The sequence below is a fragment of the Sporothrix schenckii genome (genome assembly GCF_000961545.1).
Source record: "Sporothrix schenckii 1099-18 chromosome Unknown Cont49, whole genome shotgun sequence".
Taxonomy (NCBI): Eukaryota; Fungi; Ascomycota; class Sordariomycetes; order Ophiostomatales; family Ophiostomataceae; genus Sporothrix; species Sporothrix schenckii.
In genome coordinates, this window is record NW_015971150.1 from 3,247,815 (window position 1) to 3,272,366 (window position 24,552).

The 24,552-nt window shown below is 59.6% G+C and overlaps 8 protein-coding genes across 8 annotated transcripts; 4 read left to right on the top strand and 4 right to left on the bottom strand.

Annotated features, from left to right (window-relative positions):
* Window positions 1-937: 937 nt before the first annotated feature.
* Window positions 938-6,298, top strand: SPSK_10610 (paired amphipathic helix protein Sin3a; the record flags this gene model as incomplete). Its single annotated transcript, XM_016736950.1, has 4 exons — window positions 938-1,585; window positions 1,677-1,777; window positions 1,855-2,473; window positions 2,663-6,298. 4 exons carry the CDS (start codon window positions 938-940, stop codon window positions 6,296-6,298), a joined length of 5,004 nt encoding a protein of 1,667 aa, XP_016583563.1.
* A 953-nt stretch (window positions 6,299-7,251) lies between these two features.
* Window positions 7,252-8,714, bottom strand: SPSK_05258 (acetyl-CoA C-acetyltransferase; the record flags this gene model as incomplete). Its single annotated transcript, XM_016732008.1, has 4 exons — window positions 7,252-8,257; window positions 8,337-8,412; window positions 8,498-8,547; window positions 8,650-8,714. 4 exons carry the CDS (start codon window positions 8,712-8,714, stop codon window positions 7,252-7,254), a joined length of 1,197 nt encoding a protein of 398 aa, XP_016583564.1.
* A 980-nt stretch (window positions 8,715-9,694) lies between these two features.
* On the top strand, window positions 9,695-11,643 carry SPSK_10632 (uncharacterized protein; the record flags this gene model as incomplete). Its single annotated transcript, XM_016736966.1, has 2 exons — window positions 9,695-10,255; window positions 10,384-11,643. 2 exons carry the CDS (start codon window positions 9,695-9,697, stop codon window positions 11,641-11,643), a joined length of 1,821 nt encoding a protein of 606 aa, XP_016583565.1.
* Window positions 11,644-12,205: 562 nt separating this feature from the next.
* On the top strand, window positions 12,206-13,380 carry SPSK_05368 (uncharacterized protein; the record flags this gene model as incomplete). The annotated part of the gene is made up of 2 exons (XM_016732117.1): window positions 12,206-12,299; window positions 12,323-13,380. The coding sequence occupies 2 exons, from the start codon at window positions 12,206-12,208 to the stop codon at window positions 13,378-13,380; spliced, it is 1,152 nt and encodes a 383-aa protein (XP_016583566.1).
* Window positions 13,381-13,672: 292 nt separating this feature from the next.
* On the bottom strand, window positions 13,673-16,646 carry SPSK_04918 (3-ketosteroid dehydrogenase; the record flags this gene model as incomplete). Its single annotated transcript, XM_016731678.1, has 2 exons — window positions 13,673-14,573; window positions 14,785-16,646. The coding sequence occupies 2 exons, from the start codon at window positions 16,644-16,646 to the stop codon at window positions 13,673-13,675; spliced, it is 2,763 nt and encodes a 920-aa protein (XP_016583567.1).
* Window positions 16,647-16,707: 61 nt separating this feature from the next.
* On the bottom strand, window positions 16,708-17,154 carry SPSK_05650 (uncharacterized protein; the record flags this gene model as incomplete). Its single annotated transcript, XM_016732392.1, has 1 exon — window positions 16,708-17,154. One exon carries the CDS (start codon window positions 17,152-17,154, stop codon window positions 16,708-16,710), a length of 447 nt encoding a protein of 148 aa, XP_016583568.1.
* Window positions 17,155-18,749: 1,595 nt separating this feature from the next.
* On the top strand, window positions 18,750-19,703 carry SPSK_05455 (uncharacterized protein; the record flags this gene model as incomplete). Its single annotated transcript, XM_016732201.1, has 1 exon — window positions 18,750-19,703. One exon carries the CDS (start codon window positions 18,750-18,752, stop codon window positions 19,701-19,703), a length of 954 nt encoding a protein of 317 aa, XP_016583569.1.
* A 504-nt stretch (window positions 19,704-20,207) lies between these two features.
* On the bottom strand, window positions 20,208-21,784 carry SPSK_05212 (VHS domain protein; the record flags this gene model as incomplete). Its single annotated transcript, XM_016731962.1, has 2 exons — window positions 20,208-21,659; window positions 21,773-21,784. The coding sequence occupies 2 exons, from the start codon at window positions 21,782-21,784 to the stop codon at window positions 20,208-20,210; spliced, it is 1,464 nt and encodes a 487-aa protein (XP_016583570.1).
* Between the last annotated feature and the right edge of the window lie 2,768 nt (window positions 21,785-24,552).

The following is a 24,552-nucleotide window of genomic DNA, read 5'->3' on the forward strand; positions in this document are numbered from 1 at the left end:
CCGTAGTCCACCATGTAAACAGAAAATCACGTGCATGTGTACCTGTATCATCACGTGACTAAAACTGGGGCACTGCTGTCGCCGTCAACGGACAGATAACACGCCCCTTCCCCTAGGCTGTTTTCTTATCGCTTATCGAGGTCGGGCCGGCAGAAAATCCAGCCCTCTCCTTTTGTGCCGTGACGCCAGGCTTTGGGGGAAGGTGCGAAGCTGGGGGCTTGTTTCGGCCTCGCTCGCGCAAAACTCGCTGCCCTTTCTGGCTTCATTTCCTCCCTCTTTGTACCCCCCCCCCCCTTCACGCGCCTCTTGCATCTGCGAGCGACGATTGTATGCCGACCAGCCTTGCCACGAGCTCGATTCTTTTTGCATTTTGAAGTATCGATTTCCCTTTTGCCGTTTCGGTCGTTGCTTCGCACGTTGCGTCGCCCGCTTGTCGCCTGCTGCGCCGCGTCTCCCCTGTGGCCTCGACTGATCGCTTCGTGCGACTTTTGTTGACGAGCTTCGTGGGACGCTGACCAGTCGAGACCCGGGTGCCAGTCTTGACGGGCGACGGTCTGCTGACGAGGCACAATTGATTTCCAGGTGCGTTGCTGCTTGAGGTCCCTCCCCGGTGTGGCCTTTCTCCGGAGGAATGGCCTCCGCAGCAAAAAGGGAGCTCTCGACCCTCGTCACAGCTTTTGTCTTTGCCCCGTTTCGCATCGTTTTCTCGCTCGCTGCTAACCGTTTTCGATCCAGTTTCGGCCCATCGTGTTCTTCGACGTCCCTAAATGTATCTCTCCACGCCAGTTTTCTGCGTCGGCGAGTTATGACCAACACGCCTACCTACCATTTGACCGAGATCGCGAGCACGAGCCAGAGCTCAACAATCCGCGACACCAGCTCCCTTTAGCTGCCCAACAACGTCACCCTCCCCCACACACAGCCGCTCCTAGACACCATGGCGCATCGTGACCGCGAACGCGATCCGCGCGAGCTGCAGCGTGAGCCGTACCCGCCCCAACCGCCGCCGCCCTCACAGCAGCAGCAGGGCCAGCCCCAAGGCCAGCAGCCGCACCACAGCTCGGCCGGCTCCATCCCCATCCACCAGCCTGTGGCGTCGCGCATCTCGGGTGCCATCCACAGCCCCAACGGGCTTTTGGCCAACCATGGCGCCGGGGCCGGCGCTGCACCTCCTCCTCCACCCCAGCAGCAGCAACAGCCGCACGGCGGACCTCCTCCTCCGCAGTCGGGCTATGGCGGCCCGCCGCCGCCCATGCACGGCGCTGGTGGTGATCCGAACCGGCCACACCCATCTTCTCTACAGGAGCAGCAGCAGCAACAGCAGTCCATGTACTACAACGCCGGACCCGCTCCGCAAAACAGCGCGATGGGCCCCTCCGGGGGACCTCCGCCTGGGTTTGGAGGCCCTCTTCCGCCCGACGGCCGGGGTGGACCGCCGCCTCCTCCATCGTACGGCGCCGGTGGCATGGGTCCTGGCCATGGCGGACCGCCGCCAGCTGGTCCTCCTGGACCGCAAGGCGGTCCACAGAGCGCTCAGCAGCAGCCCTCGGGAGGCGTGTCTCAAGGCCAGCAGCCGATTCTCAATGTGCGTTTACGTGTTTCGTTGCTGTGAACTTTGTGCCTTTGTCTCTTTCCCTTTGTTGCGCGATGTTTTCTAACTCGAGTCTATTCCATAGGACGCTCTGAGCTACCTCGACCAAGTCAAGGTGCAGTTCCACGAGCAGCCGGACGTCTACAACCGATTCTTGGATATCATGAAGGACTTCAAGAGCCAGACGTGCGTCCTTCTCCGCCTTGCTGCGTTCTTTTCTGGCTGACGACCGTGCATCCCGGCTAACAATTGTCTCTCCCTAGCATCGATACTCCGGGCGTCATCAACCGTGTGTCCGACCTTTTCGCTGGCCATCCCAACCTCATCCAGGGGTTCAACACTTTCCTCCCTCCGGGCTACCGCATCGAGTGCGGCCTCGAGAACAACCCCAACAGCATCCGTGTCACGACTCCGTCCGGCTCGACCATCCACTCGATCGGGGCCGGCCGCAACCTGGCCCAGGACGGGCCCCACGCCCCGCCTGGCCAAGGCAACATGTTCCTTGGGCCCCGCTCCTGGCCCCAGCAGCCCCAGCAACAGGCGCCGCCGTCCCAGCACGTCCAGCACAGCGTAGAGGGACCTGAGGGCCAGTACGGCGGGCCGGGCCAGAACGTCCCTCCCCAAGGACCTGGCCCCTACGGCCACGGCGGCGCCGGATCGGCCATGTACGACGGACCGCGTGGGCCCCAGGGCGGTCCTGGTGGCCCCGGTGGCCCCGGTGGCCCCGGCCAGGCTGCTGTGCAGCCGCCTGTGCCGAGGAGCACACACACGCCCGCACCGTCCGGTGCTGCTGCGAACGGCGCCGCGTCTCAGCAAGCAAGCGGCGAGAAGCGCGGCCCTGTCGAGTTTAACCATGCCATCTCATACGTGAATAAGATCAAGGTATGTGTACTTTTTTCACTTTTGCTTGACTCGAGAGTGTTTTTGTCAAACGACTTGATTTTCACCCCCGCTTCTGTTTGCATGCAAAATGTGCTTTCATTTCCATTACTTTTTGTACCCACCACCTACCAATTTGCTCACCCGCCTACTCGTTCACCGGTTGCTGACGTTGCCTCCCCTTCTCTCCAGAACCGATTCCAGGACAAACCCGAAATCTACAAGCAGTTCCTCGAAATCCTGCAGACATATCAGCGCGAGCAGAAGCCGATCCAAGAGGTCTATGCACAGGTTACCACCCTGTTTAGCGGCGCTCCCGATCTGCTTGAGGACTTTAAGCAGTTCCTCCCGGAGTCCGCTGCCCACGCCAGACCGGCTGGTGGCCGTCCCAGCGAGGACGTTCCTGCCGCCGCCGCGGCTGTCCTGGCCGCTCAAACGACGCCGCCCAGCCAGACCGCGCGCGACGGGCCCAAGATGCCTCCCGTCGGCAACTTCGCGCCGCCCTCTAGCACTACCAAGGAGAACAAGAAACGCCCCCGCCAGGACAAGCAGGCGCCCGTTCCTGTGCCTCTGCCCGCCGAGCTTACATCGGCCTCCACATCGGCCGTTCGCGGCCTGGCCCCCGTGGCCGCCAACAAGCGCGCTAAGCTTGCGCACAAGGGCGCTCTCGATGTCGCGCCTCTTGTGGAGCCCACTCTGACGCCCACCATGCCGGGCCCGCTCCCGCGTGTTGGTTACATCCAGGACACCCAGGACGGCCTCCACTTCTTTGAGCGCGTCAAGAAGTTCCTGCCCAACAGGACCACCATGAACGAGTTCCTCAAGCTCATTAACCTGTACCGCCTGGGCCTCATTGAGCTCAACGTCCTCGTGACCAAGAGCCACTCCTTCATTGGCGGCAACGCCGAGCTCTTCAACTGGTTCAAGACCTTTGTCGGCTACACCGGCGAGGACGAGGTCGTCGACAACCAGCCCGCGCCGCCCTCGGGCAAAGTCTCTCTCAGCAACTGCCGGGGCTTCGGCCCCAGCTACCGCCTTCTGCCCCGCCGTGAGCGCCTCAAGCGCTGCAGCGGCCGCGACGAGCTCTGCAACTCGGTCCTCAACGACGAGTGGGCCTCTCACCCTACCTGGGCCTCGGAGGACTCTGGCTTTGTCGCCCACCGCAAGAACGGCTACGAGGAGGGCCTGCACCGCATCGAGGAGGAGCGTCACGACTACGATTTCTACATTGAGGCCAACCAAAAGTTCATCCAGCTGCTTGAGCCCCTGGCCCAGCAAATGCTGACCCTGGCCCCCGCCGAGCGCGAGAGCTTCCGCATGCCTCCCGGCCTGGGCGGCCAGAGCACGTCCATCTACAAGCGCGTTCTCAAGAAGGTCTATGGCGTCGACAAGGGCGCCGACGTGGCCAACGACATGTTTGCCCATCCCTTTGCTGCGGTCCCCGTCATCATGGCCCGTCTCAAGCAAAAGGACGAGGAGTGGCGCTTCTCCCAGCGCGAGTGGGAGAAGGTCTGGATGGCCCAGACGGAGGCCATGCATCTCAAGAGCCTCGACCACATGGGCATCCAGGTCAAGTCGGCCGACAAGCGCAACCTGTCGGCCAAGCACCTCGTGGACCTGATCAAGACGAAGCACGAGGAGCAGCGCCGCGCCGTCGCGTCGGGCAGCGGCAAGGCCGGCGTCCACCACTACCTCTGGGACTTTTCGGACCGCGACGTGCTGCTGGATCTGCTGCGCTTTATGATCCTGTACGTCCTCAACAGCGGGCAGCACGGCGCCGCCGAGAAGGAGCGCATCACCGACTTCTTCGAGACGTTCGTCCCGCAGTTCTTTGACCTGCCCGAGGATCTTGTCCTGCAGCGGCTCAGCGACATTGACCGCGAATCGGGCGATGAGGACGGTGACGACGCGACGCCCACCGAGCTGACCAACGGCCGCACGCGCCGCTCGGCCAAGAAGTCGGATCTGCTGCGTGGCGTGCTGGACCCCGGCCGCAACGGCAGCTCCAAGTCGGGCTCTGCCGCGCGCCACCAAAAGGAGGACACAGCCGGCTCCGTGTCCAAGGAGACAACTCCCGACGTTAACTCGGCCAACGAGGAGGAGATGCCGGATGCGCCACCGGCGGCGCCAGCGGCAGCGGCGGACGAGCGCACATCGGCCCTGGAGCTGGCCAGCGACCACTGGCTCCCGACGGTGCCGAAGCCTACCGTTGTGACCGGCGAGAACCCGCTGACGGCGGACAGCGACCTCAAGGCGGACGGCCTGTTCAAGCGCCAGTGGTACAACTTCTTCAGCAACCAGACCATCTTTGTCTTCTTCAGCGTCTTCCACACGCTGTACAAGCGGCTCAAGGGCGTCAAGGAGAGCCGCGAGAGCGTGCTGCAGGAGCTCGCCCGCGAGAACGCCGAGAAGCCCGGCCGGGCGCTTGGCATGATGCAGGAGCCCTTGGGCTTCTTTGACGCCAAGAACCCCGAGCAGTTCTGGCCGCAGACGGTCGAGCTGATCGAGGACTTTTTGACGGGCGAGATTGAGGAGAGCCGCTACTTTGACGTGCTGCGCCACTACTACCTCAACAAGGGATGGACGCTGTACACGATCCAGGACCTGCTCAAGACGCTGTGCCGGCAGGCGCTTGTGTGCAGCGGCTCCGACTCGCGCGAGAAGACGCCCGACCTCGTGCAGCAGTTCCTCACGAGCCGCCAGCAGGACGAGACGAGCTACGAGATGGAGATTAGCGCGCGCCGTTTCGCCGAGAAGTGCATCAAGGACGGCGAGATGTTCCAAATCACCTGGTACCCGGCCAAGAACGAGGCTGCCGTGCGCTGGCTGCAGCGCGACGAGCCGACCTTCAACGCCGACACCATGGCCCTGCAGGACCGCTGGCAGTACTACATCTCGACGTACATGCGCATCGAGCCAACCGAAGGCGTTGATCGATCACGCCTGCGCAAGTCGGTGCTCTCGCGCAACCTGCCGTCGGCCAACGAGAACGAATCGGACAATGGTGACGGCCGCAAGGCCGTTGCCTTTCACGAGGGCCTTGTTATGCGGGTCTGCCTGAACTCGTTCACGCTTGTCTACGAGAAGAACTCGAGCGAGTTCTTCATCTACAACCACGACCACGAAGCGGAGGAGGAGCTCGAGGACGACGACCAGGACGGCGATGCTACAGCCGCCACCACCAACGGCGCCGCCGCTACCACCGCGGCCGGTACGGACGCACAGGCCGACGAGGCCGAGGCCGAGGGCGATGCGGACGAGGCTGGCAAGGACAAGAAGACGGCCAAGAAGGCTGCCAAGAAGGATGCCGACGGCGCCGACGACGAGGGCAGCAAGGGCACGTCGTCCAACAACAAAGCCAGCGCCGACGGGACTTCCGATGGAATTGCCGACGGCCCCGGCGCTGATGCGGCCGCCGACTCGGACGACAAGGCCCAACAGAAGAAGCTGGCTGCCCAGGCCGCTCGCCGTGCCGAGCAGCGCCGCCAGCGCCTCAAGCACAAGGAGGACCAGGCACGCCGGCGCCAGCAGTACCGCGAGCAGCGCTTCCGCGAAAAGTTTGTCATTAACAACGCGTGGATGAAGAACAAGACGCAGGAGGAGGTCCGCAGCCAGACCGACAAGTTCTTGCGGTGGGTGTCCGAGGGCGCGCTGCCCAACGGCGACTCGGTCGCGCCAGCCGCTGTCAGCGCTGGCGCCGGCTCGTCGTCGTCCAACGGTGCTTCGTCGTTGCCCGCTGCGGCGGGTGCTGCGCCGTCGGCGACCGCCGCCGACAAGACCAAGGCCGAGGCCGCCGACGGTGTTGCGCCAATGGACACAGCCGAGTAGGAAACGGCGAAGGGAAAAGGCGGATACGATTAAGATCTGATACTCCTGATTATTTTGTGTTTCAACAGGGCGAAATGGAGGAGTGCTGGGACCAAATGAGGGGATACTCTTGGCTTTTGTTTGCTTTTGTTCTTTTATTGTCTTTTCTCGTTTTAGGTTTTCTTTTCTATTTCGTTTCTTGTTTTTTCGATTGCTTGCGTCTGACGTTTTTTGTTCTCTGATTCTCATTTCATTTCTTTCCTTGTTCTTATTCTCTGACTTTTTTGCCGCTCTGCTGCCCTTTTAGTATCCGCCCTGGTAATTGTTTCTGTCTGGTCTTGATGTTTGACCTTTCGCTCCTCTCGTATCTTACTTTGCATGCTATGTTTGCGTTTTCTTCTTTTCATTTATTGTTTTCTATGATCTACTCTCTTTAAGACTTATCTGGCAATGGAATGCCTTGTCAACATGTCTTACCCCTGTTTGTAGGGCTGCACGAAGCACAATCAAAATATATCGCAAATTCAGCTTTACATTTACGGCCATTATGATTTACATACTTTGTGATGTTCTTTTATTTCGTATATACTCGCAGGTGTGTATCACAGGTTCGGTTTCAGCTCCGTCCGTGCCGATGGTTGCGATCTATAATATGCCATTGCTTTTAGATACGTCACACATTTTTGAAAAAAAAAGAAGACAGACAGAGGAAGTAGGCACAAAATAACAAACACCATTCCGTCACGGAATCTCTTCTCCTTCCATTACATGCTTTTTGCTGTCACCCTCCCTCGCCACTACGCCATCATGTCTCGTTTTTCCTGGCACGCCGTAGCGTAAGGGAAAGTATGATGCTCCTCCTCTTGCCACCCCCGGGCAAGATTGTTGCCTGCCCCGATGCCTTGGTCCTTCTTGGGTCCCTGCCAAAAACTTTTGTATAGTTTCTCCCCACACTGTAGAACAAGGGAAGCCACTCACTGCAGGTTCTCAATGACAAGCGCCGAGGCGCCGCCACCGCCGTTGCAGATGCCGGCCACGCCGATCTTGGCCTTCTTCTCCTTGAGCACCGTCGTCAGCGTCGTCAGAATGCGGGCGCCGGAGCAGCCCAGCGGGTGGCCAATGGCGACGGAGCCGCCAAAGACGTTGACCTTGTCGGCGTCGAGGCCGAGCAGCTTGATGTTGGCCAGGGCCACGACCGAGAAGGCCTCGTTGATCTCGTACAGGTCGACGTCGTCGGCGCTCAGGCCGGCGTGGGCCAGGGCCTTGGGGATGGCCAGGGCGGGGGCCGTGGTGAACCTTTCCGGCTCGTGGGCGGCGTCGCCCCAGCCGCGGATCTTGGCCAGCGGCTTGAGGCCCAGCTCCTTGAGCTTGGCCTCGGACACGAGGACAACGGCGGCCGCGCCGTCGTTGATGGGGGCCGCGTTGGCGGCCGTCACCGTGCCGCCCTGCGGCTTGAAGGCCGGGCGGACGGTCTTGAGCTTCTCCACGTTGAGGTTCTTGACCTCGTCGTCGCGGTCGACGCGGGTGGCAGGCTTGCCACGGGGACCGGGGACCTCGATCGGGGCGATCTCTGTGAAGAGGCCGGCCGCGGTGGCGGCCTGGGCGCGCTGGTAGGTGCTAATGGCATAGGCGTCCTGGGCCTCGCGGGGGATGTCGTGGGTCGTGCTGCACAGCTCGGCCTGCATGCCCATGTGCTCTTTGCTGTAGGCGTCGGTGAGACCGTCGTTGAGGACACCGTCAATCAGCTGGGTGTTGCCGTACTTGGAGCCGGTGCGCAGGGTAGGCAGGTAGTGGGGGGTGTTGGACATGGACTCGGTGCCGCCAGCCACGACGATGGAGGCGTTGCCGGTGATGATGGTCTGGGCGCCGAGGATGACGGCCTTCAGACCAGAGGCGCAGACCTTGTTGACGCCCGTGCAGACGGTCTTGTTGGAGAGGCCGGCGCCGATGGCGCACTGGCGGGCAGGGGCCTGGCCGAGGCTGGAGAGGGGAGACACGGTTAGCCAACTGCTGGCCAGCTTGTGCTGGGGGGCGCAGCACGAGTGGTCGTCGCACTTACTTGGCAGACAGGACGTTGCCGAAGAAGACCTCCTCGACATCTTCGGGCTTGATCTCCGGAACACGCTCGACGGCAGCTATTCAGTGTCAGTAGCAGAGGGCTGGTGGATAGGGGTCGGGGCAAGGCGGGCAAGACAGCAGCAGGGCACGAGGAAAACGCACACTTGATGGCGTGGGCACCCAGCTGGACGGCCGAGAGGCTGGACAGAGAGCTGTAGGAGAACGTCAGTCAGTCTGAAGATGACAAAAACCGTCAATGGCTCGAAATGGCGGCGAGACGGCGAAACACAGCGAAGCAAGGAGGGGCAGCATACCCAAGGAACGAGCCGACAGGGGTTCTGGCCGCAGCCACGATGTAGACGGGGGGGACGGTAGACATTGTAATGTGTATGTTGTGTGTTGGAGGGACTGTGAGACAAAAGATATCGAGAGAATGCAGAGGTTCAAAAAGGAGGCAAAAGACGTGAAGGGGAAAGAAGTCGAGATAATGAATAGGAGGCAGTCGCAAGGAAGGAGCAGCTCGCCGGACCGGCGTACTTAATTACTTATCAAAGGAAGGCGGACCCGGCGCTGCACTGAGTGCGAGCCGTAAGGTGTGCCCCACCAGAAAAAATATTGTTGAGGGTCCAACCTTCCCTGTTGTCGTTTCCTGTCGTTGCTGCCCCTCGTCGTTTCCAGCGGTGGATCTTGCTCAATCGGTTGCTCTTTCCCCAATGGCCAGGCTCGCTGTCACACCGCCCTCGCGCTTGCCCCATTCCCTCTTATTTCCCCTTTCAGGGCAGCCGCGCCCTTGCCGTTCCGGGGAAGGTGCGTAGGACTTGCGGCCCACCGGTGCTCGTCAGTGGTGCAGCGATGCCACATGTCGCCAGCCTCACGCTGAATGCAACAGGACATCGGTGTTGTGGAAGGTGCGTTTCCGGTCAAGCTTCTTACCACACCTAATTTCGCTGCCTTGCGCCCTTGCGCCTTCCTGACGGAGACGACTCGCCCGGAGGTCAGACTCGGTCGTAGTTTCTAATCATCGCGACGCCAGCTGCGCGCTGTGTATTGCTGCTGCCTTGTTGGTAATTTGCGCAATCGTACGACGGCCCCCTTTTTTCTGGTTTTGTTTTGTTTTTGTTTTTCTTTGGTTCGATTTCCTCCGACAACGGCCGACGACGGCTCGACACAACACAGACGCAACACACGACGATCGATACGGCATTTGGGCACGGGCACAGGGGCGCACGGCCATCCGGGCCCTTGCTTGCTGCAGTGGTTGGTACCTTGGCGAATCAGACGAAGAAAAGGGCCGAGTCCAATGGACATGGAATACAGGAATTAAAAAGACAAATAAAAAAGGCAGAGGACACGGACGTGATGATGGACGAGCAGACGGCAGCCCAGCTGCGGCAGGCCTTTGAGACGGATGACGAGGTCTGCATCGGCTTCGGGCCGGACAAGCTGATTGGCTACGACGATGCCATGCAGAGCGAGGCCGACATCCCACACGAGCGGCAGCAGTTTATGGAGTCGATGGCGTTCTGGTTTCGTGTGTCACGGCACCGGCCGGCTCTAGAGCGGCTGGTGGCGCGGCACCTGGGCGTCAATGCGGCCCGTGTCAAGATGAGCCACTTGAACATGTGGCGCCAGGGCGCATTCAATGTGGCCATCCCCATGCTGGTGTTTGACACAAAAGCCGCGGCCGATGCCGCCCACACGCCGTCGCCACAAGGCGACATGCCGCCCGAGGTGCCGGACAACCTGCGCCGCGTGATGCTGCGCTTGCCAATGCCGCCACGGTGCGCCGAGGCCGTCTACCCGGGCTCAATCCTCGAGAAGATGCGCTGCGAAACGGCGACGTACGTGTGGATGCAAAAGAACTGCCCTCAAATTCGGATCCCACATCTCTTTGGCCTCGGCTTTCCCCACGGGACACATGTAAGTGCAACGATGCGGCGGTGGAGTTCTATGTTGGTGGCAGCACGTGTGCTGACAGGGGACAAATAAAGTATACACATAGCAGCCGACTATGGTTTGCCCGCCGCGCGCTGCTGTGCATTCGACAGTGGTTTGCATCCTGGATGCGGTGGCCTCTGCTGTCAAACTATGTCGCGATCTCGGTGCCAAAGGATGAGTGTCCTGTTGACTCTGGTTACATGATCTTGGAGCACTTTGGTGCCTCTTTTGGACAGGAGCTGTCGTTGATGGCGCGAGACACCAAGATTGTGGAGGACGGCGTCGAGTACTTGCCAGAACCCATCCAGATGCTGGCGCAGCCGGCAAAGATGCGCAATCTGTTCCGGGGCGTGTCTCGCATCATTTTGGCCTTGGCACGAGTTCCGCAGCCGCGCATTGGCGCGTTCCGGTTCAACGACAACGGCACGATATCGCTTGATAATAGGCCTGTGACAGCGGATATGTTTGTCCTCGAAAACGCACGTGCACCGCGCACCATGAGCGTGGACACGACATATACGAACGTCAACGAGTACGTGAGCGACTTGCAGACGTTTCAGGAACAGAAATTCCTGGCAGCGCCCAATGCAGCTGTCGAGGCAGCAGATGCCACATACCAGATGGGCATAATGGCCTTTTTGCGAGCGGTCACACACCATTTTGTCGGGGGGACCCGTCGCTGGCGAAACGGGCCGTTTGTACTGTACATGTCCGACGCCAACGCGTCCAACTTTATGGTGGACGAGAACTGGAACGTGACGGGCATGTACGACCTTGAGTGGATGTTCTCGGCGCCCGCCGACATGCCGCGAGTGCCGTCCTGGCTTACATGGTCCTCGGTGGACCGCATTTCGAATCCTGCGACCGACGAATACGCAGCATACAACGAGGCACGAGCAGCCTTTGCCGAGGTGTTTGCAGAGGAAGAACGGCTGGCCGACACGGCAGCTTTGGAGACGGCGCTCGGTGGCACGACTCTGAGTGCGGTGATGGAGGAGAGCTGGGCGTCCAAGACGTTTTGGTTTTATTCCTCGCTCCTGTCCATCACAGGCATGACGCATGTTGCGTCGCACCAAATCCTGCCCATGTTCGTCCGCACATGGGAGGAGAAGCGAGATGCGTCGGCATCGTTTGCAGACCTGGCTAAGCTCTGGAGCACGGCGGCAGCCGACGTCATCGTGAAAAAAGTGGATGATCACACGAGGCACCTGGTCCATGTGGCTGCTCTCTTTGGACGAGCTCCGCCGACATACACGGCCAGCCACGACATCGAGACGGGCGCAGTCAACGGCGGGGAGGTACCGTACATGGAGGAGAAATTGTCGCGTGACAACACAGGGAACAGCAAAGAAATCAGTCTACAGAGCTGATTGTTAATTGTTTGGGGGAATGCGCAGAGCGTACAAAACGGACTACCATTTTTGGGTGCATTTACTTGGATATGAATACACGAACAACGATATAGAAGTGACGATATACGAAGGACATAATGGGAGACGACAGCTGGACACAAAGGCTGTCGAGTACGCCGTACATTCGGTATAAATGCAAGGCTGCATGTGTGCATTGTGCAGTGAAGCCCTCGGAGAACTTGTTTAGGGCAAACGTGCACAGCCTTGTGCAAAAGGGGCAGGTGCTACGAAATAGTGAGAGAAGCGGATGGCTCTTCAGACGAACCTTGAGGCTGGCTACTCCCTCTGTATCGTTTTAGTTCATGACTGTGGAGAAATACGAGAATATCTTATCGTATGGTGAGGGGAAACGCCGGCGCCAGCCGCTGGTAAGCTTTTTTCGGTTCTTCGCCGCCAGAAAGACTCCGGATCGTTGGTTTGATGTTTTGATGTTACAGACTTGCATCCCCTTCTTCGCCAACCTCTTGGCTCAAATTTGACAGCATCCTCTTGAAAGTCTTTGTCAGCGCCTAACGTTAGTATGGCACCGCTCGCAAAAGCTGTTACGGTGTCCCTCGAGGACCTGAAAAAGGGTGAGATTGAGGAGACGTTTTATGCGACCAAAACAAAGACTCGTGTCTCCCTCTAACACAACTAGGAACCGTCCCACTCGACAAGCTGCAGGAGGCGTTCGGCCCCGACTCGCTCGGCATTCTTGTCGTCCGGGACGTGCCCGCTGCCTTCGCCGCATTGCGCCAGCGCCTGCTCTCCTACGCGTCGTACCTGGGCAACCTGCCGGCCGATGAGCTCACGCGACTCGAAAACGAGACGGCCAAGTACCTGACGGGCTGGTCGTGCGGCAAGGAGACGCTCAAGAACGGCAAGGTCGACACGCTCAAGGGCTCGTACTACGCCAACTGCGCATTCTACGTCGATGCGGCACTCGACTGTGCTGCGCCCACGGCCGAGTTCTCGCCTGCCACGTTCCCCGAATACCTGTCCCCCAACGTCTGGCCCGCCGAGTCGGTGCTGCCCGGCTTCCGCGCCGCCCTCGAGGATCTGTGCCGGCTGATCATCGACGTGGCCGTACTCGTGGCGCGCGCCTGCGATCGGTTTGCTGCCCAGGCAATCCCAGACTACCCGCCGGGCTATCTCGAGGCGGTCGTCAGCACGTCAACGACGACCAAGGCGCGGCTGCTGCACTACTACCCGCAGACCGCAGCCGACAACATCAATGACAACAACGACAAAGACAGCGTCAACGACGACGACTGGTGTGCGACGCATCTGGATCATGGCTGTTTGACGGGCTTGACGTCGGCCATGTTTGTCGACGAGGCCGCCGTGGACACACGTGTGCCCGACGGGGCGTCCTCCGCCCTAGAACCCCTCGCGGAGCTCGACGCGTCGCCCGACCCGGCCGCCGGCCTCTACATTACGTCGCGCACGGGGGACATCGTCCAGGTCAAGATCCCGCGCGACTGCATTGCCTTCCAGACGGGCGAGGCGCTGGAACGCATCACGGCGGGCAAGTTCAAGGCGGTGCCGCATTTTGTCCGCGGCACACGTCCCGTTTCCGGGTCCACCAGCCGCATTGCGCGCAACACGCTGGCCGTGTTCACGCAGCCGAACCTGGGCGACGACGTGGACCGCGAGCAGCACATTACATTTGGAGAGTTTGCCCGGGGGATCGTAGCCAAGAACACGGTTGGGTAGGGGTGTGGTCTTTCCTGTTTATATCCCGTTGTTGCTCCTTCCATAGCATGTATTTTATTTAACATTTTTGTCCATCTCGCAAATTTGGCAACAATGCGCCGTTTACAATGTAAAGAGGAAGGTGCAGTGCAGGCGCAAGTTCTCTCCTTGCAATTTGTAGTGTCCCAAGGAATGAGCCACCGACACATGGCTTGGCGGGGTTCGCCGTCAGCAATGGGGCCATTGCGACATTGGCAGGAGCATTGTAGAACACAGTCGCCGTTAACGTCATCGCTCTTACCTCCCCGGTTTGTCATACTCCCGTTCCTTCCGTGCATTTGTGTTTACGACGTGCCGGTGCCAAATCAGCCCCTTTTCTCTTTCTTGTCTTCTCTCTCATCTCTCTTTCACGTCTCTCTCCAGATTCTTCACTCTCAATTTTGACTCCAGCGTCGACGTCACTTACACAACATTGCTCCACCCCACCACCCCTCACACAATCACATTGACCACAATGGCTCTCGCTCCCAAGTTTGCGGCCCACCGCCTGGTCTTTACTGACCTCTCCGCCGCCGCCGCCTCTGTCGCGCCCGTCCACACCGTCGAAATCTTCCTCGACTACGTCTGCCCTTTTTCGGCCAAGCTCTTCAACACCTTTTACACGGGTGTCGTGCCCGTCCTGCGCTCGCGGTCGAGCGGTGTCGGCAGCCGCGTGCAGGTCATCTTCCGCCAGCAGGTGCAGCCGTGGCACCCGAGCAGCACGCTGACGCACGAGGCCGGCCTGGCCGTGCAGCGCGCCGCGGTGGCCGCGGGCAAGCCGCAGCTGTTCTGGGACTTTAGCGCGGCACTGTTCAAGGACCAGAAGGCGTACATGGACGTGGCCGTGGTCGCCGAGGGCCGCAACGACACGTACAAGCGGCTGGCCGCGCTGGCGGCGGCGTCGTCGGGCGGCGCTCTCGACGCGGGCACCATCTACAAGGACCTGGCCGTCGCCACAGAGCCGGCGGCGGACGGCTCGGTCAACACGGGCAACGCCGTCACCAACGACCTCAAGCTGGTGATCAGGGCCGGCCGTCTCGTGGGCGTGCACGTCAGCCCGACGGTGCTCTTTGACGGGCTGGTCAACAACGACATTTCGTCGTCGTGGACTGCCGAGCAGTGGCTGGAGTATCTGGAGAAGAATGCGGTCTAGGAAAATGGCCTGCAGAAGACCGCTGACAGTATAGTCACCGCGCAGCGAAACGGAACCAAGCAGGTCCAAAATATAACATGGAACAGTTTACAAACTTGACAGTTTAACAGTTTAACAGATTGACAGATTAAACGTCTATTCCGCCAAATACCATGATGCGTACAGATTCGCTGGAAAACGAGGATCCGTCTTCGACGCTACGTGAACCGTCCGCTGTACATTGCCTCACCTACACCGTCAGCTTGCTCTCCGGAACACCTGCAGACCGCGCGCAGTCGGTCGCGGCAATCCACGCAAACGTCAGGCCGGGGCCCAGTGTCGCCCCGGCGCCAGCGTACGTGCGGCCCATGACGCTGGCGGACGAGTTGCCGGCCGCGTACAGACCGGGGATCACGGCATACTGGCCGTCTTTTATCTCCTTGAGGGCACGGCCCAACTCATCCGTCAGCACACCGCCCTTGGTGCCCAGGTCGCCGGGCCAGATACGCACAGCGTAAAAGGGACCCTTTTCGATCTTGCCCAGGTTGCGGTTCTTGTTGCCGTAGGCCGGGTCGCCCAGGTAGAAGTCGTAGACGCTGGTGCCGCGCGCAAAGTCGTCGTCGACGCCCTTGTCGACAAAGCCGTTGAAGCGTGTCTGGGTGGCCTGCAGGCCGTCGGCGTCAATGCCCAGCTTGGCCGCCAGGTCGGGCAGGGTGTCGGCCTTGGTGACAAAGCCCGAGTCCAGGTCCTTTTGCGGGATGGCGCTGCCGGGCATGAAGCGGCCGGCGAGCAGGTAGCGGTTGCGGTGGTTGGTGTCCATGATCAGGTACGCCGGGATGGCTGTAGGACCCTCCTTGTGGCGCTTCCAGATGGCCGTGCCGAGAGCATTGTAGTTTTGCGACTCGTTGAGGAAACGCTTGCCCTGCTTGTCGACAATCATGGAGTGCGGCAGGCCGCGGTCGTACAGACACCAGATGCCCAGCTTGGACACGGGTTCGTACATGGCGGCGCCCCACCAGGCCGAGTCCATGAGCGCCGTGGCGGCACCAATCTTTTGGGCGGCCGTGATGGCGTCACCTTGGTCGGTCTGGCAGGCGGACGTCCAGTCGGCCGTGATGGGCGGCGCTTGGTAGGTCTTGCGCATCTCGGCGTTGCGGGCAAAGCCGCCGGCGGCCAGGATTACGCCTTGGGATGCCTCGACCGTCACAGTGCGGCCGTCGTGCTCGACCTTGGCACCCGTCACGCGGCCACTCGCCTTGTCGACCACCAGCTCGGTCATGGGGCTGGACGTCCAGATGGGCGTGCCCTGCTTGACGTTCATGTAGAGGAGGCGGCTGATCATGCTGACGCCCAGGCACACGGGCTCGGCGCCGAGAAACTGGTTCGGGTACAGGCGCAGGCCCCAGATCTTGACGGCGGTCAAGAAGCCGTCCCAAGAGCAGCGGGCGCGCACAATCTTGGACAGCTCGTTGGTGTAGAGCGGCAGCGGGGGGCGGACGGGGTTGATGTTGAGCTTGTCGCGCCAGGGGCCGAGCAGGGCAGCATCGTACATGAGGGCCTCGATGCTGCGGCCACCGACTTGCGACCCGGGCTTGTCCTGGAAGTAGTCGGGGTAGAGGGGGGTGCGGCGCCACTGGTAGCCAGCGTTCTCGAGCCACTTGACCATGGCCGGTCCTTGGTGTAGGAAGGCCTCGCGGCGGGGGCCGGAAGAGGCCGGACCGGCGTCGCCGATGATGGCACCCATGTAGGTCAAGGCCTTTTCGATGGAGTCGCCTGCGTCGTTGTGTACGTGGGTGTTGGGAATCCAGAGGCCGGAGCCGGAGAAGCAGGAGGTGCCGCCGACCTTGGCATTCTTCTCGACGACGAGGGTGTCGAGGCCGAGGGACTTGGCGCGCAGGGCGGCCGTGAGGGCCGGGCCTCCGGTGCCAACGATCAGCACATCTGTCTTGACAACGCCGTCAGGGCCGATGACGGCATGCGCGGCATTCGTCGCGGGATCCTCCTTGAGGCGGGCGCCGGCGCGCTTGACACGTGACACGACGCTGGCACCGACAGCAAGACCGACGATGCCCACGGCGACGCGGCCGGCTGTCCTGCGGAGCGCAGAGGGGGCCATGAGGTGGGTTGGCTGGGGGTGAGGAAGGGATGGACGTGTCTGCCTGTCGTCTCACTCTCGGTCATTTGTCCTTCACGTTGACAAGGAAGCTCAGAAGACACGATGTTGGAGACATGCGAGTACGGAGTACGAAAGAAACAAAAGACTCCCTCCCCTCCCACCGTCTTTTCTCACCAGAGAGGGGGATACCGCCTTTAAGGAAGCTGCCGGTACGGTGCGGGATTGTGAATGCAAGAGCGGCCATCGTCTTCCGCGTGCGCCATGCTCCGCGAGCTTCTTGGACGCCTACATTCCGACATTCCGACATTCCGACAGAGGCGGAGGTATCCCCGCCATTTAGCACAGGCGTGTTCTGGGGTAACGCAACGTCACGGCCCGAGGTTTTGGATATCTGTTTCTGTTTCTTCTGTGTGGGTACAGCTGTACATTCGGAGCGCTGTTGTTTGTGGGGTTGCCGCCATCGTCGGCTATCAATATCCAGGGCCCCAAAGCACGCCGGGCTTTTCATAGCTTCTCGATGCGGAGCGCATTCAGCACCGGCGGCCGCTCAACACCACGCGAGGGCGCACCGTACCCCAACTGGGGCTCTTGGGATGCAAGCAACGACGAATGAATGGGGTCTCGACGTTACTTCAAATTGTGTGGGATAATACCCATGGCATTCTACAGGACGGCAGACGAGGCCTCTCAGGTGCACGACCGCCAATTTGGACCAACACGTGACCTGCTGGGCTGGGTCCAACAGAATGGCCTGCCTGAAAGTCACGTCGCTTTCATGTTTGACAAAACAGCACACTTTACATTCCTCAGACGCCCTACTCGTACAGGATGCCGTACGTCGTCTATAGCCTCGACAGTGCCATTGAACGCTTCTTTGCTCATGCCGGGGCAGCGTCGACCCGGGCCGAGTGCGACGACATTGCCCGTCGCAAGTTTGGCGATCCGGTAGAGCCAGTTTCTGTTCAAGGGTCGAACTGTTACACCGTGATTGCCGGGCCGAACAAAGACAGAATCGTCCAGTTCCGTGAACAGGCCGCACTCTTAGATGTTAGCTTTTGGCGTTGGTTAAAGACGTCCATCTTGAGCTCGTCCCACGTTGGTCAGAAGTCGGGCGGGTGGGCGAAGAAAACGGCTGTCAACTGGTTATATACGAGATGGAGAGAATTCCAGGCGATACTTGTATTACTGCCCGGTTTAATCTGGCGCCGGAAAACCAAGTAAACATTGTGGCTAGCTTGGCAAGGTAGGAAATTTACCTACCGACGACGCAGGCGGGGATCACCGGCCGTTACTTTTACGTCGTGTCCACCAACCCACAAACACACACCGTACTATCGTCCACTGGTGTTGTGTCCCGAACAGGCGTCGCCGGTGTTGTTGACGCCATTTATAGAATAAAGACACGACGAAAGACCCAATTTGGGCAGAATGGTGTAAGACGGTGATGTTGGATAGGATCGGCGACGGACCAGCTGTAGCCTGGCCTTTCCCCGGCTCTGCCCCGATGTATATCGGGATGTATAGTATGGTGTCATTCATTAGAGGATCAGACCAAGTCTTGTGATATCCGGTCGGATTTGTTTTCTGTCTTTCATCATTCTTATAATAACGGGAGCGGGCACAATCCATATCCGGAAGGACACGGAACGGGATCGCAGCTTGACCCGCAACCGGACGCACGGCACGGGCCGGCGTGCCAAGCGTGGCCGTCTTGCTCCTTCCTGTTTTGATCCCGGTCTCGGTGGCGTCTAGGGCTTTGGTCTTCTATGCATTCCTTGCCTTGCCGTGCACAGCTGCTATACATTCGTCCTGCGAGCTATTAGTACCATCAAATGGACGCGTATTTGTACCCCCAGAAATAACCAAAACAAAAGGTTTTAATATGATTCTACCAGCGATACAAAAATCAACGATTTAATGCCTCGGCGTTGTGTAGATGATCGATGTGTTATTAGACCCCAAACACTAGGGCGAAGGCGCAATGCTGCAGCTGAATTGTCAAGACCGGAATGCATTACACGTTCGCCCACGGCTCCAATCAACGTTTTACCACTCCACCTCCCAACTGCACTCCATCTCTTGTCGCATCTCCAAACCGCCAACATGCCTTGGGCCACCACAAAATATGAGCTAAGCCCGCCGCCTCTAGACGAGCTTGCGGCCGTGCTCCAGACAGGTCTCCAACAGCACTTTGAGTCGGTCTCGGTCCTCGTTACCCGCAGCCCCGACCTGCGCGAAGCGCCCTTTCACCTTGCGGCTGCTGGTATTTCGGGCCGCGAGCGCATTGGCGACGTCGGCGGACCGCAGAATCTGCGTCCGTTGCCGCGACTGGACCACAAGTACCACCTGCGCGAGATTATGGATCTCATGGAGATGCAGGACGGCCTCGTCATCGGTGCCGGCGCAGCGCCGTTTCACCATGTCGGCGGCAACACGGAGCTGATGCCCAACCTCAGCTACACCGACGGCGTGGCCAACAACCAGACGCGCTTTGCCCGGATTGTGCCGGCCACCGAAACCGACAGCGTGCGGGACATTGCTACCGGTACGCTGGCGCACCGATGCCGGCCACTGCCGGCACCGAAATCAACCGACAGCGCCCTGCTCACAAACTTGTATGGCAGCGACGGCGCTCCGGGCGACGTGCTCAAGATAGTGGCCCACGGCCGCAAACCAGACAGCCCCGACTTTACGGCGGCCATCCAAAGCGTGCTGCGCAGCAAATACAACCAGCCCGTCAGCCTCGGCGGCGTTTTTGTCTTGCGCCGTGGCCGGGCGCTGCTCCACGTCATGTCCGATTTCAAGACGGAGCCGCGTCTGGCGGGCAACAAGGACAACTGGCTCAAGTTCTTTGACGTGGCCGCGCCGCTGACGTGCCTCTCGGTCGTCCACACGCTCGATCCCGGCCTGCGGCTGCACCTGGAGCACACGCACTGCTTTTCCGAGCGTGGCGAGGGCGGCCACTTTCACCACGACTCGACCCCGGCCGACGCCGAGTATGAGGCATACTTCAACACGGCCAAGGTGATCTACCGGATAGATGCACCGGGGGAGTAGTGGGTACTCGATAGATGATAATGAAGAGCCAGAACGACCATAAAAGGACTAGACGTAGTCATGCTGCAATGTAAGTAGCGAGAGCAACATGGGGCAAGGTGTGACATAAACGTGGCATATCAGAACCTTGGAGGTAGTTAGACGCCGCACGGATCATCACGGACAGGTCCGTCTCCTGGTGGACTTATAGTCTTCCACGCCCTACGTTATCAAGTATAAGTAGCCCTCGTCTGCATTCGCGTATCCATGGCCGTACGCGACAGACATGGACGGCTAGAGAGGCTTGTTCGTCTCTGGTTTGGGACTGTAGACTAGATTCTAAGCACACATCGTCTGCAGAAGGGGAATATCAACTATGAAGAAGTCAAAGAGGACAATAAGAACACAAAATCGCACATCCCATGAACTTTGAGTCCAATCAGACGCCACTACAAAGGGAGACGGAAGAAGACAGATACTAGACGAAAAAAAAAGAGGAGGACAACCAGATAAACCACCGCTGCACTACCATCTCGGTTCGCCTTGCTCAACTTTGGGCGTGCCGACGGCGTTCCGGTCGGCGAACGGGTCGTTGTCGTCATCGTCCACGTAGCTGTCGCCGTCCGAGTCGTCGCCGCCGCCGCCAGCAGACCGGTTGCGCGCAGCGTCGGCCGCCATCATGGCCGCCGTGGGCACAGCGGGCCGGCTGCCCAAGTGGCCCACGACCGGCTTGGACGTGGCTGAGGGCCGTGGGGGCGCCGGTGGGCGTGGGGCTTGCTGCGGCAGCGCCGGGGGGGAGGGGACGCCGCTGTTGCGCTTGCTGCTGCGGCCGCTGGTGGCGTCGCCCAGGTTGAGGCTGGCAAAGTCCGGGACAGCGGCGGAGGCCGAGGTCGGCGAGGCCGGCGTCGAGCCAGACTCCTTGTCCTTGGCCACCTGCTCCTGGATCATGCGGTAGCGGTGGGCCTGTTCGGCCAGGTCGTCGTCCGAGTCGCTGTCGGCATCGATGGAGCGGTCGAGCTGCTCAAACAGCATCAGGGCCGTCACCAGCTCGTCGTTGGCGTGCAGCAGGCTGCCCAGGTATTCCTCCGAGTTGACGAGGTAAATGTAGCGCAGAATCTTGCGGCGCAGCAGCTTGCACTTTTCAAAGCGCGCAATGGCGGCCTCGTTCTCGGAAATCCGCTCGAGCTCGCGGTTGATGGTCTGCAGCGTGTTGGTCAGGTCGGTCGAGGCGATGGACGCGTCGGCAATCGTGGCCTTCATGACCGGCTTCTCGGCCTCCAGGTTGAACGGCTTGCGCGACTTCTTGTTGCCGCTGGTGCCCGACCGCTTGTCCTTGGCCTTGGACGGCTTGCTGCTGCTGCCGTCGCGGCCAAGCGAGCTAAACGACTCGATGCGGCCCGTCAGCTGTGTCTGCGTCTGTGGGGCAAAGGGCCGGGAGGACGACGACGACGACGCCGCCGCCGCCGCCGCATTCGCTGCTGTGTCGGCCTCGTCTTCGTCGTCGTCAAAGGGGTTCTCCGTCTCGCGCACGACGCGCGACTGCGCCTGCGTCACGACCTGCTTGCGCTGCGGCAGCTCCTTGTAGAGACGCGCCAGACGCTCCATGCCGGGCGTGTTCTTGTACTCGGCGGCCCAGCCGCGGAACAGCACCGAGCACTTCTTGCGCACGTCCGGGTCGGACATGTCCGACGTGCCGCAGACGCGGAGGCGCTCCAGCAGCATCTCGTCGACAAAGGACCGCTGGAAGCGCGGTCCCGCGTTCTGGATCAGGCCGTCGAGCAGCGTCAGCGCGCGCAGCTGACGGTGCACGCTGCCGTACTTGAGCTTCTTGCGGATGGCACGCGCGGCCTCGGTCGGGCCCGACGCCTGCAGCTTGATGACCTCGACGAGGTCGGGGATGCCGCTGAGGTCATCTTCTTCGTACGCCTCGCCCGTGAGGTTCTCGATCGTGACCGTGACGGCCGAGTAGGGTTTTTTCTAGAGAGAAAGGCGAATTAGTATTGATATGGAGTCGCGATCTGATGCTCTCCGGTACCGGTGGGTTTTTTTTGTGGTTTTTGGGGTGTATGTGTTTTCCATCTTCCACGCACTTGAGAGAACATGTCTGCGGCAGGACCTAGCTATCCGTCGAGTCGTTGGTCGCAGAAACAGTAAGATGCATGAAGTCGACAAGATATACGAAGGCGTGCCTCCCTTCGAAAGAGAGGCTGTGAGCAGGTGGCCTTGGCAGCGTCGCCTTGGCGAGCGGGCGGCTCGTGACTGAAATAGGGAGGTCGGGGGTCAGAGGCCGTCGACGCCCAGAGTCGGCGATGCAGATGCGGTCGACCAGCTGGAGACAATGCTCCCAACTCAAAGCCAGAGTTTGCCGCTCGTTTCGTCGGTCGTTTGTATTTGGTAGTGTTTTGCGTGTCGTCCCGCAGTGATGTCACGGTAAGTGAGGGGTGGTGTGGGCTGCTCCGCGTCCTGCGTGGGAAGTGCCCTGCGAGAGCTGCGGCGGAGCTAGGTCGACGTGCAGCGAAGTGTTGAGGTTGGCAAACGTGCCAGTCCTTTTTGCAAAGTCGTATCGTGAGATAGCAAAATCGTCGAGTCAACTTGGATGCAGAGTATGGCGCAGAAGAGGCAGGCGCAAGCGAGTGCTTCGGCGAGGCAGAAGGAGCAGGTGAGCTACGGCCGCAAGCGGGCGGGCAAGGGCAAAGGCAGGGAGGGGCGCACCTGCCCCAAAGACAGCAAGGCTAGCGACACCCGCGGCATTAGCTAATACTATGGCAAGTACAAACCACAGCGCATTTCGTGCCTGCCGCACCCCGCCATTGCTGCACCACTGGGCTTACTCGTGACCATTACGCTTCTGTTTGTTGCGGACGCTAGCATGGCCTCGGGCGACCCCGTGGCGCAAATGATAGCGCTTATCACTCACTGTAACTGCCAGGCTGCCGTCAGCTGGCACTGTTGTTCACTGAACCGTGGTATCCTAGTGTCGACTTGCGACTTTCGACTTTCACGATGCTTCACTTTTGCTTCCATAATTTTCGCTGCTTTGGCGTCCACCGTTCTTTTCGTAACTGAAAAAGCCGAAGTCGTCTATTTCCTCGGTGGAATCCCCTCATTTCCCGTGTACTACCTTCCCCTGTGCACAGCATGCAATTTACTTGTAGTATTTGGTTCGCCTCTGTACGACGACGGCAATACTTCTTAGCGAGGCCAAGATATTGGCTAAGATACATGTACGGAGTAGGCATCTAGACTGTAAGGATAAGGTCTGTCATCGGTCATCTGTCCGTCTTGGCCTTGACCATTCACGATACCAAGAGAGCATGTCCACCCGAAGACGTTCGCCTAGGAATTGATAATGACGTCATCACGAGGCTGAGGATCACGAACCCTCGAATTGGTAGTTCCCCGTTTTCGTACGTTTTCAGGGAGTTGCAAGGACAACACGGGTACCTAAGCAGGAAGATGCGTCTGAAGCAAGGGGAGGGCTGTTCGCCGAAACTATCGATACATGGGAAGCGATTGCCGTGCTGACGCATTGTCACGTTTGTCGTCGTCTACCCTCATTCAGTAGTCTAGATTAAAAGAGGGAACCTGTAGAGAGAGAGAACGAAGTGGAAACCCATCAAATTACATGCCCAGGACCAGTAAGCGAGCCTCGTACCCGAGAAGAGGGAAGCCACAAAACATAACATGGGCTTCTCAAAGAAACAGGCCGGAAGGAGGTGCTTCGGCAAGGAGAAGTGGAAATGCTCGGCTCGATGGGTGACTATCCCGGCGGTGACGATTATGACAAACCATAGACAGACAAGACGCCCCGTCCGTACATACTCTAATACTCTAAAAACTGCCCATCTAGTCGCAACAGTCGGGACGAACGCCGGCCTCGCAGCGAGCGTGTATTTCCCGAGAAGGCGGATCCTGAAGACGACGAGAAGGGAAGACAGGGACGGGACAGCGGAAAGAGTAGGGACCCCGGTGGGGGTGATTGTGGATAGAGGAGGGGTGGGTGGCACAACAAAACACACGATGACTCTTCTCGTCGTGAGAGAGCGCGAGAACCAGAGACGAAACCCGTTTGACGTCTTTTACAGCCCCAATCCAGCACCTAGTCGCACTTGCCGCGCGCCCCATTGAGGGAAGGAGAGCGTGTGAGGAAAAAGTAAAAAGTCGGTGAACAGGACGGCAAACTGCAGATGCAGGCAGGTGCGCATCCGGGTTGACGTTATTTTAGCGCTGCATGTGCGTGTTTATGCGCTGGGGCTGAGGCGGAGGGGCAAGCACGACACTTCCGCACAAGTGGACACCGGCGGACAGTAGCGGGCACTCGCAGTTGCCGTTTCAACGTTACCTGCACGTAACGGCATGAATCTACTGGTGGAGAGGGGCGCAACGAAGCGGGCACGGGGAAACGCGGAGGGAAAGAAGAAGGCGACCTGGCGGTGACGAGGGAAGGTGCAGAGGGGCAAGGCGCAACGGCGGAACCCCCCACTGGCGGCAGGTGCGATGGCACAATTCAAAACGCAGCAGACGAGGCAGCCACGGTAGTCCCGATGCAGGAGATTTGCTACAATCGGGTGGTTGATTTGCTGTGATAATGTGTTGGTAAAAGAATCAGATAAAACGAAATAGAAAAATACTAGGCAAGCAAGATACAGATAAAATAAATAAAATACGGTATGTGCTTGAAATACGTTGCATTGATCGCCAGTGCAGATATGGCCTGCAGCCAGAATAGGAACCGTTTCGTTTCAACCCATTTTGTTTCTGATTTTCCAACATAACTTTTGTATTCTCCTTGTTTCTTTAAATCTTTATTATTGTCCTTCAAAGAAGGCATCGCGACACAATCGTCACCACGGAAGGTGACGGTCAGCAC